This window comes from Kwoniella dendrophila, chromosome 11 (genome assembly GCF_036810415.1).
Source record: "Kwoniella dendrophila CBS 6074 chromosome 11, complete sequence".
Lineage (NCBI taxonomy): Eukaryota > Fungi > Basidiomycota > Tremellomycetes > Tremellales > Cryptococcaceae > Kwoniella > Kwoniella dendrophila.
In genome coordinates, this window is record NC_089486.1 from 663,849 (window position 1) to 676,719 (window position 12,871).

At 38.5% G+C, this 12,871-nt stretch overlaps 3 protein-coding genes across 3 annotated transcripts; 1 reads left to right on the forward strand and 2 right to left on the reverse strand.

The window, feature by feature from the left end:
- Positions 1-1,772: 1,772 nt before the first annotated feature.
- On the reverse strand, positions 1,773-5,574 carry L201_007808 (uncharacterized protein; the record flags this gene model as incomplete). The annotated part of the gene is made up of 10 exons (XM_066223512.1): positions 1,773-1,860; positions 1,936-3,055; positions 3,120-3,157; positions 3,225-3,374; positions 3,440-3,676; positions 3,750-4,064; positions 4,123-4,292; positions 4,360-4,495; positions 4,634-5,119; positions 5,183-5,574. 10 exons carry the CDS (start codon positions 5,572-5,574, stop codon positions 1,773-1,775), a joined length of 3,132 nt encoding a protein of 1,043 aa, XP_066079609.1.
- Positions 5,575-6,358: 784 nt separating this feature from the next.
- L201_007809 (uncharacterized protein) lies at positions 6,359-11,214 on the forward strand (the record flags this gene model as incomplete). Its single annotated transcript, XM_066223513.1, has 15 exons — positions 6,359-6,376; positions 6,429-6,617; positions 6,698-7,035; positions 7,092-7,673; positions 7,736-7,901; positions 7,960-8,286; positions 8,341-8,480; positions 8,530-8,862; positions 8,917-9,388; positions 9,449-9,719; positions 9,809-10,119; positions 10,190-10,477; positions 10,544-10,637; positions 10,700-10,943; positions 11,043-11,214. The coding sequence occupies 15 exons, from the start codon at positions 6,359-6,361 to the stop codon at positions 11,212-11,214; spliced, it is 3,945 nt and encodes a 1,314-aa protein (XP_066079610.1).
- A 281-nt stretch (positions 11,215-11,495) lies between these two features.
- On the reverse strand, positions 11,496-12,531 carry L201_007810 (uncharacterized protein; the record flags this gene model as incomplete). The annotated part of the gene is made up of 3 exons (XM_066223514.1): positions 11,496-12,050; positions 12,162-12,353; positions 12,484-12,531. The coding sequence occupies 3 exons, from the start codon at positions 12,529-12,531 to the stop codon at positions 11,496-11,498; spliced, it is 795 nt and encodes a 264-aa protein (XP_066079611.1).
- Positions 12,532-12,871: the final 340 nt, after the last annotated feature.

Here is a 12,871-nt window from a genome sequence, read left to right on the forward strand (position 1 = left end):
GGAAATAGGATATTAGAATTCTGTTAGATGTGTCGGTATGCTAATTCTTTCCCTTTGTTATGATCCATCTATATAGCCCACAAAAACGGTATCACCAGACAACAAACCGTCAAATACAAGTCTCTTAAAGGTGTTGACCCAAAGGTTAGTTTATGATCATGATTGTGATTGTGATAATGTTACTTGGATTGAACTGGGAATTGCTGGAATTGTGTAAATGTTGGAAACAAGGAAGGATCAAGTTCAATCAATATTGCGGAATTACCAACAAACATAAATATGGAAGGGTTAAAGGTATACGTGTAATAGAGGAACATCTAAGATCAAAGGGATATCAATATACATGATTCAACAAGATCATATGGAATAGGAGGAAAGAACCTAATATGGAATAAAATGGACGATGGACGATGTTATCAGTATATCCAACATGTCAGATCTCCTTCTAGAATCAGCGGGATCAATCATCAATGTAATTGTAAATGCAATAGCGACAATGTACAGCAAGGAAATGTTTCAACGATTGAATTGATCATAAAATATTTAGGAGGGGAGATGTTACATCTAAGACTCGGAAATATTTCAGTCACGGAAGGACTTACTGTCTACTGTCATGATATCTTGTTGGAGATAAAGGAAACATCGAAGGAAAGGAGTAAAAGAGGATTATTTCATTGGGAATTGAGGAATAGAAAGAGAAGCAGGAAAGATTGAATGAGATACGTAAAATATAAATTTAGCTAACTCTTTTTTCCCATCTCTTTTTTTTGTTTTTACAAAACACAGTTCCGAAGAAACGCTCGATTCGCTGCTCAAGGTTCCGCCAAAGCTGTACGAGAAGCCAAAGCATCTGCATAAATCAACTCTTTTCTTTAGAATAAAATGAAAATGAATAGAACTTTGATTTAGGTAGAATTGGTCTTTGGGGATTTTTACATTACATTTACATTTAAAAGGGATGAAAATGATGTATGTATGATCATATATAGCATAATACTAAACTAAACTCAATTAAATCAATCCGATAAAGTCAGCAAATCAAACATATATTGAGATTAATCATTTATTGGGTTTTGTTCTAAAAAAAAATAATAGCATTGAAGGATTTTCATCGGTTGAGAGTCAAATAAGTTGGGTATTGACATGAATACTTTGTTAATTCCAAATCGTCGACAAGCGAACCAAACTAACATAAATATAAACAATCGGCATTTCATAAAATGAATAGATTGCCTGGGAACAATCATGATTTTGTAACTTTCTAATTTGAATCTCAAGGAAATATCTGATCTTCCTTCCATTTTCAACATTCAGCACAAACTAGTCAGAGTATTAGCGCCAGATGTTAATTACGATCTTCCAACTTTTTGAGTTAACCGACCTTCCAATAAGGTTCATAGTTACGCTCATACACTTTACTATACTTTGCTCGAATTTGCTGACACCGTTCTAAAGTCCTGGGGTGAACAACTTAATGCGGTTATAGTATCCTGTTATTCACAGTGAGAGAGACGTACGCCCCTATCATCAACAGTACGTGTGCATGGATTCATTATATACATTCGCCTTATTGTCCACATTATATCAAGTCGTCATTACATAATTTTCATGTATTTATTCAACAAGTCAATATACTTGATTTTCCGATGCCGCTGCAACAGAATACACAAACATATCGCTACAGCCCTTAGACCAGAATACTATCATTCTCGCATATCAGCTCAACAACCCCTCCCTTCCTCACCGAAATGACCATTTCAATGATAGTTTATCTAAGAAGTATCAGGTTGAGCATTGGCGAATTTGTTCAAGATGTAATTAAGGAAAATAGTTTGATCATCCTCTGCCATAGGTTCGTTTCTAGCATTGGCAAAATAGAAAAGTCAGTATGCGAATATTTAAACAAATAACTATATTGAAGTTTGGATTACTTACCCTTCTTCAGTTTGAGGTAAGGCAAAAGGATTGAAACCATTTGCACCACTTAAACCTAAACCGAATCCATTGTTATTTGAGGAAGTATTATCATTACGGTTAATTAAACCTAAATCACTAAAATCGAAAGAATCCAGTAGTGCATTACCGAATTGATTACCATCATTTCCATTATTCATAAAAGAAGTTGACGATTGTTGCTGTTCTGGGAATGAGAATCCATCTGAATTACTATTCATGGTCAATGAATTTTGATTAGGTGAATTCAATGGCAAGACATTAGAACCAAGATTCTGGAAAGGCGATATCAAAGCTCCATTATTAGTTTGTTGTTGCTGTTGGTTCTGTTGTTGTTGAGTTATCTGAAGTAAAGAATGTGTAGGTGAATTATTCATATTGTGATAACCTATTTGTCCAGCTGCTGAACTTGGTCTTCTACCTCCACTGTTGACATTCATATTGTTACCATTTTGTTGGGTATTATGAGATGATTGCAGTACGTTTTGCAAACTGCCATTAACACTTGATGGTCGACTACTGCCACCACTTTGAGATGATGCTTGCTGTGTTTGCAGGTTAAATGCCATTTCAGGTGACCAGTTGGTACTATCTGGTATACTACCATCTGATCTTCTTGAAGGTGCACTCGGAGGTTGTAACGGTCTAGGTACGCGTTTATCAGAAGATGAACCATTGCCGAACGGTTGTTGGACATCCAATCCAGGCATTGAAGGTGCAATATAACCCCAGGGACTAGATATATTCTGTGCACCAGAATTTCTTCTTGCAGCTTGTCGTTGCTCTTCCAATTCTCTGAAAGCTTGTAATCTAAGTTGTCTCTTCTCTTCCTCAGCTGCTCTTTTACCAGATCGAGTTTTAGCTAAACCAAGCAATAGATCTACAGGTGTTTGATCTTCATCTTTGTTACCGGTTCCGGATCCAGAGGGTGGGGCCGATACTTTCGGTTTGCTAGATTGCGTTTTAGCGGTTAAAAATTCGACAATAGCTAATTCCTCTTTTACAAGTGGCTCAGATGTTTTACCTTGAGAATCGGGACTTCTTCCGGAAACAACGTTCAAGAGTTGCCTGAATTCGTCAGCTTGAGGAGAATCGGGATCGACTATGGGCAAAGATAACGGTGAGTCATCTGTGCGGTGATGCCACTTCAAATACGGACAACTTACGTTTGATAGTGACGCCTAAGACCATGTATGAGTTGAGCCTATTACGAATGAGCATATCAGTAAGGGTGTCAGGTATTGAGCAGATATCATGCAGTCGGAACTCACACCCTATATCCACCACTGTTAACGATTAGGTTACCTTTCTCCATGACGAATGATCTTCTACTCAAAAGATCTGCTTTTGCAGATTCTATAGCAGCATTCTTCGAGTAGGCATATCTACTGTCCTGAGGTTTTCTTCGCAACAAATATGGTCTGGTTGTGGCCATTGTTAGCTTCGACATTCACATCATACATATCCGAAAAATCTCACAACTTACCTATTTAAGGTGATTCGAGTATAATACCATTCGCAAGCTAACAGATGTCTTTGGACAAACAAATATGGATATTTGGAGTCTAGGGAAGTATCTGGATTGGTCATTGAGAAGAAAGGCGGCAAGGAATCTTTCCAAGAAAGCAGTTCCCGATCCAGGTTCAATACTGCCGCATAATCCGGTAATTGTATGGCGAAGGTGTGGTATGCTATCCGACCCATGATTTCTGCCAATTTGTGTCTGAAATTATCAACACGTTTGACTGTTAGCTTGTTGCCACCCTTTAAGTATTGCAGCAGCTCAAAGGACTTACCGTAGGATCACGTATGTGTACTGGGTAGGTTTAGTGAGAGGGTGTCCAGCAGGATCGAAATCTCCTGATTCGACCTCTTCGTCATCTAGATTCGCAGGGATTTGTGTATCTGTATGGGCATCACTGATACTTGCTGGTCTACCAACGAGTAAAGAGATCGTCCTGTCTAAATGGTACAACATCGACCAAGCTCTTCTTCTGATTTCAATCTCCTTCTTGTCGGTCAAATTCAAGACTGTACCGTCTCTATACAATCCAACCTGAAACGCTGTTGTCAGAGGCGTTGAACCTTCTGCAGGACGTCTCGTGAGTAACCTTTTGGCATTGTGTGAGCTCAAAACCGCTTTTGCTAGCTAGAGGGATGACGGCTCACATATATCTCGAGGCGAGCAAGCCAGCAAACAGAACATCTAAATTATCCCTTTGCAAAGCTTTAGCATATTCCAGACCACTTCTAGCAGAACCGTAAAAACGTCTTGACCATCCTTGTTGATCATCTCGAGGAACCAGTTCGTGCGGAGCAGAAAGAGTTGATATAGCCAGCTGATCAACGATTATCAGCTGACTTGATCGCATTTTTGCGAGATGTTTAGCCGAACCTTCGACTCACCACAATAAACATCAATGGTAGCCATTTTAACGTATCACCGTCCACCTTTGGACAAGTTGGATTCCTTCCTATATGGTCGAAGAACTTGTTGTATCGTCTCATGAAGCTAGCTTTATTCATTTTATACCTTGTCCAGCTAAATCACATCAAACGTCAGCTACATAAACCATGAGCTCTGCATGTGGATTTTCAGCTTACTCAATATCACTACACATATACCACAGTCAGCTCAATCCATGTAAACACAAAACAAGTACACGGGGTTTCTACTCACCGGAAATATAGTTCAACCAAACCATCAGCCATTCTTCTACCAGGTACACCAGCAATCAACCATTCTAAATGACCTTTACCTATACCACTTTCTTTCAGCGTTTGAAGTATATCCCTTAAATCTTGATTATCCTCTGTTGTTAAACTTATTCTTCTACCTTCCCTTAAGCCCCAACCAAAACCTGTTCTTCCAGGAGGAGTCGAATAACTCATATTGCTTGGAAATAAACCTGAGGGCGGTGGTTTATGTGGCATTGTAACTCTTGGTATCTGATTTTGATTTGAATTGGCAATTTCATTTGGCGGTGTTGCATGTGGATGAAATATTTCTTCTCCAGTCGCAGTTAAAGTTAATACATCAGGCGAAGATGCATCAGTAGGTACGTAATTTCCATTAGTCCTTGTCGCTAAAGTCTGCGGCAGGGAAGTGACAAGTCGAGATAAGAGTGATTCAATTGTATTCAATCGAGCATGAACGTCGGAATTACTGAACACAAATACAAATGAAGTCAGCAATATTGGACAATTGTGCACCACAAAAAAGCTTTACCTGTTAGGATCTTCTACACCATTCAAGAAAGGTCTACATAGATGAGGAACTCTTCTTGCGACACATTGTGAACAAGGTTCTTTCCTATCACATTTTTGTTTTCTCCTGTGACATTCAACACAACTAAAATGTACTCTTGTTCTCTTCGGTTCTCTTTCCCTTGGACCTCTTGATATAGTCGAAGCTGCATCATCATCTGTTGAGGGATCAATAGGTACAGATTGTTTCCTTTCTTTCACCGCGGATGGTGGTGGTGAAGCTTTACGCTTCTTTGAACTTGAATTATTAGTTTTACTATTATGATTAGTGTTGACGTTGGTCATTGATGCAATTGATGTACTTGATGTTGATGGTTGTAAACCAGGTGGTTGTTGCGATGGTTGTTGTGACATCTCGAAGGATCTGTTCTTTCTACAATTATTGGTGTATATTGTAGTGTTTCAAAGAGATAGACGTGCAGCAGTAACAAACAGGGTATTAACTTTGTCGGGATATCCGGTTATACTTTGTCCAAGATATGTTGAAGCATTTGATGATGTTATGTGACCAACACCAATGAGAAAGAAGGTTATTCGATGATTGATGGAATATTAATATATTAATACTGATGGTAAATACAAGTAACCGAGATAGGGGTGATTCTTTTAATCTTTACTTTAATCTATATGATAATATCATAATATCTTGATGGGATAATATTAATAGTTATGTTTCGCTTGTCTCGTGCACTACCTTTAGCTTGGATGATGTGTATTAGAGTCAGCTAACCTTATGTTTTAATATTAATTTAGATCTACGACTACTATACAACTGTAATCCAGGTAAGATAATCATCCAACCCCATTCTATTGATTCCGCTAATGAAAAAACATTCCTTCCCGGTGGTAAACCCAGGTGATCACGTGATTTCGGATATAGCCTTCCTTTCAATTATATTTCTATCTATTCGTCTCATTTAAGCACATGGTGTGTAGTCTACCTCCACTTCTAAAGACCGGCTATCGGGGTAGAATACAGATTACAGATTAAGAATGACCAAAACGTCTTGATACGCGATCGATGTAACATGTAATCGTGGTCTTGATTACCTTGTTGTATATTCAAAGTCATTCTATTGGCATACTTTCAGTTTCCACACTTCAAACTCAGAGTTAGTTAGAGAAAAGAGTGAGAAAGATGCTTTATATAGCTTCTGTGGGTAGTGCTTGTAATCTCCTGGTCGACTTAGCTGACATCGTACCCTTAGGCATTTACGCCAACACCGATCATTGATACGCTCAAAGTCGCTGGTTTAACTGGACCAAATACAACTTCCTTAGTTGTAGCGAAGCCTGACAGAGTAGAAGTATGGGATGTTGAATCTCAAGGCTTAGTGCGGAAATCTGAGCTGGAAGTATGGGGTAATATAGTAGGAATTGAGAAAGTGGAGGTGGAAGTGAGTCTTCGCATCGTTTTTATCAAATGAAGTCCACTTCCAACGACAGGGCTGATAGAAATACGTGACCTATCTCGAAGGGCGCTAAACCACACCTGCTGGTACTTCTCGCCCCTCCATCAGCACAGCTATTACTTGTAACTTACCAGACTTCCCCTTCGCCTTCTTTAATCGTAACTTCTTCGATTACACTAACACCTCCAACTCCATCACTTCGTCAAGCAGAATTCTTTACATCCGTCATTGCCCATGAAAATGTAGCTTTAGTCAGTCTATGGATAGGTGTACTTTCATGTGTTGAAATGGAAATTGAAAAAGATAAAGATGCTAAAAAGAGAAGAGCTAGTACTGTGGATACAGATATGAGTAGCAACGATGAGGGAAAGAGATTGATATTTCGAGATAATTTCAACATCAAGTAAGTTTATCTCGCTATAAAACACATATTTCAGACTGTCCTGACACTCGACTTAGTATTCGAGAACACAACTTGTTACATCTCTCGTTTTTACCTGGACCACCTACATCATCAGGACCGATCATATCATTCTTATGGTTATCCGCTACATCTGATCTACAACTTCAAGCTAGGACATTATCAATTGTATCACATTCTTTCAACGACATATCAAGGAATGTTGATGTTGTGTCACCTTTATCATCAAATGTAACATTGACTGAAGAAACAGACTTTAATCAAATTCCATTTTCCTGTCCCGCAGCAAGACGTGTATTACCTATACCATCGAGTGCTTCTGGAACTGATTTATCATTATTAGTTATAGGAGATGAACATAGTGTATTATATAATTTAGGCACAGTTCAACAATCTCCTAAAGCTTTAAGAAGACTGTCAGCTGTCTCAGGAACAAACACAAGTCCTAGAGCAGCAAATGCAAGAAGATCACCTCAAAATGAAATGGTTAGTAGTGTTAGTAAAAGGAGGAAATCAAGTATGAATTCAAAGAGTTCTGGTGGTATAGGTGATTCGGCAAATGAAAGATGGGAGTTAAAGCCCGTTTGGAGAGTCAGACAAGGGTTTGGAACCATATTAGCGTGAGTCACCTGAATGATTATTATCTGACATGACAGTCACAGCTGATTCATTTGTTGTTCAGTGCGGAGATACTCGAGGCTCATGCCACTGGTGCGAGCGCGATGATAGGAGATGAATGTGGAAGACTTACTGCCATAGGCTGGGAATTCGAGAAGAATCAGGGAATACTTGAGGGCGCAACTGGTCAAAATGGCGTCGTACGAGTTAGAAAGGTGGAGATGGGTCAAGTAGGTTAACATCGATCAAGAAGTATTCCAAATGCCGTGCACTAACTTGGTTAAGTAGGTATCACCACCTTCGTCGTTGACTTATCTCGATTCTTCCTATTTATTCTTATCATCTGCCGCAGGCGATTCTGCATTACTCAAACTAGCTCCTCCAACGTCAGATACAGCTCGACAACCTATATCACCCTCATCTTCTAGTAATTCAAAGGCAGTACCTAAAAAAGGAAAAGGCAGAGCAAGAGATGATAGTGAAGAAGGTGCTTGGACAATCGTACTGGAAGATGAAGGCAATGAGTTCCGTGGTGATGTTGAGGAGATAGAAAGATGGATGAATATAGCTCCTGTAAAAGACTTTTGTGCTGTTAAGGAGGAAGGTGGAGGATTAGTGAGTTGTTTCCACTATCTTTCAGAAATTCGTGCTAGAGCTGATGACAAACAGTCACATCTTGTTATTTCTTCCGGAGCTTCCCATACCAATTCGCTAAGGGTTGTAAGAAGTGGTGCTGGATTGGAGGAAACTGTGAATGTCGAAGGCATCGATGGAATTGAACGTGTATGGACCCTGGTAGATTCCTCAAAGTAAGTTGCAAGCAATCAAAGAAGACGAACGTCGTTAACAACTATCCAGTACAACGCGTCTTCTCCTCTCAACATCTTCGACAACCCTAGTGTTACAAGTGGAAGAAGACATCTCCTTGATTGAAACCGCTCAACAAGTTTCGTCGGTACCTACATTAGCAACTGGCATCTTACCTGGAGCAGACATCCTTGTACAGGTCACTGCAAGCGGTATTGCGCTGTGGTCTGATCTGACTTCTGGTCTTTCCGCCGGATCAATCGATGTCGACAAAGAAGCCGAAATCATCGCTGCTCAAGTTTGCAAGTCATTGGTTGTGGTGGCCAAAAGAGGTGGTGATGTATCACTTTTTGAGGCGACTGCCAATGGAATATCTTTGATTGCGTAAGTCGATTTTCTCAGTGAACTTGAAGAAGATCGCTCATCAAAGGGATATAGCTCTTTCAATGTGTCTGCCGAAATATCTGCAGTATCCATTATACATTCACCAAATCTACCTTCACCTGTTCTAGCTGTTGGAACTTGGTCAAATCAAATTTTCCTGTATACAATAGCACAATTGCAATCCGGATCAACAGCTTTAACAACTCTGAATGAATCATTCTTCCCTGCATCTTTACATCTGAAACCTTCAAGCTCATCATCTACCTCAACCAGCGGTGTACAGCTCTTTGCTGGTTTAAGTGATGGCTCGTTAGTTATCTACGATATCGAGCCTGCAGGACCCAATGACGAGGTAGTAGTGAAAGCTAGAAAAGCGTCTTCTTTGGGCAATAGACCCCTCACCGTCTGTCCTACTTCCGGCCCAGGTGTTGGGGGGGATAAGATTGTCGGAGTAGGGCTGACTGAAAGAATGTCTATTATATTTGAAAGTGGAGATAGAATCGATTTCTCGTCAGTTAGCCGAAAAGTAAGTATCGGTCATCTGTTCTTATATCTACCCCAGAGCTGATATAATTCAAATTATTAGGATATCATTGCAGCTTCGTCAATCAGCTCACCAGCTTATGGCGAAGCCTTAGTATTAGCGTCCCAAACAGGAATAACATTCACGAAGATAAACTCATTGAAGAAACTTTCAGTGCAAACTCTTGATTTAGGTGATAGATCAGCTACGAAAATAACAGCTTATAATGAGAAACTGGTTGTTGATGGTATGGTAGTGAAAACTATGGATGCTCAAAATGGCGAAATACTACAGCTTAGTGGTGTTGAATTAAGAGATGCAGCCACCTTAACCCGTAAGTCTTTCTCTTTCATTCAAGCGAAATAACTGTCTTTAGATACGAAGTGTTTGGTAATATTAAACTAATGGCGGTCCTCCTTGTAGCACTAACTGAATTACCATTAAAAGAGAGAGAAGAAGTAACTTCATCAAAAGCGGTCTTCCTGAATGGTAGAGACTATTTAGTCGTCGGCACAGCAATCTTGCCTTCTGATGAAGATTATGAAGATGATGACAACAATTATTTGAACGTCAAACAAGGTAGATTACTCTTGATTGATATCGTTAAAGATAAGTCAAAAGAAAAAGAAGAAGATAAATACCAATTGAAAGTGGTTGTCCAGAAAGAGGTTGAAGGTCCTGTATATGATATTGAAGTTATCCATGGATTCTTGGCTATTGCTTCGGGAAGTAGAGTAAGTCCGATAACCTCACAAAGGTACTATTGTTATGGACACTAATTCCCTTTTATCGACGTTCTAATAGGTCACGATCAATAGGCTTTCACCTACTCCACCAACTTTAACCGAAATCTCATCGTTCACATCTGCTTTCTTAGCTTCACATCTGACTGTCACACCAGCTTCCAAAGCCAATACCAGTATCACTCCTGAAGATCGATTGGTATTGGGCGATGGAATGAGAAGTATCATTGTGTTGAGCATTGACGAAGCCGATGGAAAGATATATGATGACACAAGAGATTTAGCTACTCATCAAGTAACAGCTATGGGCAGGATACAAGATGGCGGTGAGGGTATTGTGATCAGCGACGTGAGTTTCCTCTTCTCCTGTATGCGATATCCCAAAGAGCTGCGTAAGCTGATGTACTGCTTTTAGGGTTATTCTAATATACTCACATTCAGATTGAAGGAAGGTATAGAAAGTGCAGCTACATTTGGATTACATGAAGAGGTCACTCGATTTGTACCAGGTAAGCCTTACTACAGAAATGTTTTTCGAGTTGTAAAAGCCCTAATCGATCTTGACTTGCAGGTTCATTGGCACCACCAACATCAACATCAGAAACTTTAATACCTGATCAGATATTTGCTACGGCAACTGGTAGATTAGGTATAATAGGTGAACTAACCAGCAGATCTTCAAAAACCTTAGATGATCTACAAAGGAATTTAGATAAATATTATAAAGGACCAAATGGTTTGGGATGGAAGTCATGGAGGAAAGGTGGTAATGAATTAGTTGGAAAAGATACTGCAGGTTGGATTGATGGTGATTTGTGAGTTGGCTTTGCATACGCTCTAAATATTCATTACACTTTTCGATTTGTGCATTAATATAATTGCATATTTGCTAACATCTATTTACATGTTCTTAGAGTTCAAAAATTCCTTAATACCGATCTGTTCCCATCAGAAGAATCTGAAAGAATAATCAAAGGTTCAAATACCCATGAACAGATTATTAAAATTAATGAAAATGGTCAAAAGGAACCAGCTGATAGAAGTGATGTAATCAGGATATTGGAAGCTGTAGGTGGAATGCATTAGTAGTAGTGTTAATTGTAGGATGTATGTTATGTTGAGGATGTCAGATAGTTGAAGATTCCCTTTATCTCTTTTCGATTAGATTCTGGTCTTCAAGCTACTCACTTGGTGTGATTGCCGTTTATGTATTTTTGAATTATATCAGATAATGTTATTAGTATAGATATTGGATGTATTCATTTTTCCGGTGAGGTTGTGCAATTTGGATGCAAACATCACAATCACCCCTATACAACATTATATGCATATCCCGTAACATCGATAATTCACAATCATTAGCCATCTTATTCCGCATCTAGACCTAATTTGTCTACTAATTCCAATAAGGGTTTTTCAAATTGATACCAACTAACATTTTGCATTTTTAATTCATTACCATCTTTGTCTATTTCAGCATCATCACCTCTATACCATAAAGCCCAAATATTATCTTCAATTTGACCTTGTTCATAAATCCATCCTATATCTCTTGAATTTTTGCCATCTATATTAACTTTTTCTATTTCATTTTTATCATTAAGCAATACTTCAATACGTTCTAAACCAAATGTTATACCTTCACCAATAGCTTTTGTAAAAGATTCTTTTAATGTCCAAATTTTCATTAATTTTAAATTTCTTTCTTTATCATTAATCATTTTACCTGATAAACTTAATTTTTCTTTCAAAGTTAATTGTAATGAAATACCTTGTTGAGTTTCTAAAGGATTTAAAACAGGTGACATTATATCAATTCCTATACAACCTAAAGGTGAATTTGTACGTAAAATTGTAAATAATATAAAAGATGATTCATGAGTATTATTAAATTCTAATGGTGGATTTAATTTTGGTGTTGACTAAAAAAAAAATAAAAAATGATAGGTTTTGATAAGATTAGATGCGGCAAAATCAGTGAATATCAATATACATATATCATCGTACTTATACACTTGTGAAAACAGACTCACTAAAATAGGTTTACCTTTACCTTTTCTACCAAAAGTAGGTAATTCATTATTCACCAGTAAGCCATGAATGTATAAGTACCAAGTCATAGTCAATCTAGCCACCAAAGATCTTAATGCATCTTCAGGTAATCTGAATCGTTTTATCCTATCTCGACCTTGAGGTTCCATCAATAATAGTAGCTTATCGAAGACCTAAGTGCAGTTTGGCAATTAGATTCAAGTCAGAATATGGTTTCTCCTCTTTCATCAGTATGCGATTGGGTATTTAAGCAGGATACTTCATTACACATGGTCATCAATCAATAATACTGATTTGACTTACATCTTCGTCGATAGGTTGATCAGGTATTTTGATAGCGTACAGTTTCATCTTTCAGAAGCTGTTTTCTCCAATTGAGTTACAGAAGAGTCTTGCCTGAGACGTTACTTTGTCGCCTGTATAGCAAGTGACGCTGAATAGAGATTATCCTTTCAGCTTAGCTGATAGTCAATGATCAACCAATATACATTACACATTCCTCCCCTTCTTGCTTATTGACAAACAGTAGACAGTAGATTTGATCTCGTATGGTGAATCAAGTGGGATCTCGTAAGTGGGGGTCTGGAGACTCCAGTTTTGACCACGTGGATCGAACAAGAATGATGTCTGTGCGTCCTAGTTATCTAACTGTAATCTCTCACCATTTTACAGTGAAGCATCTTATATTTGT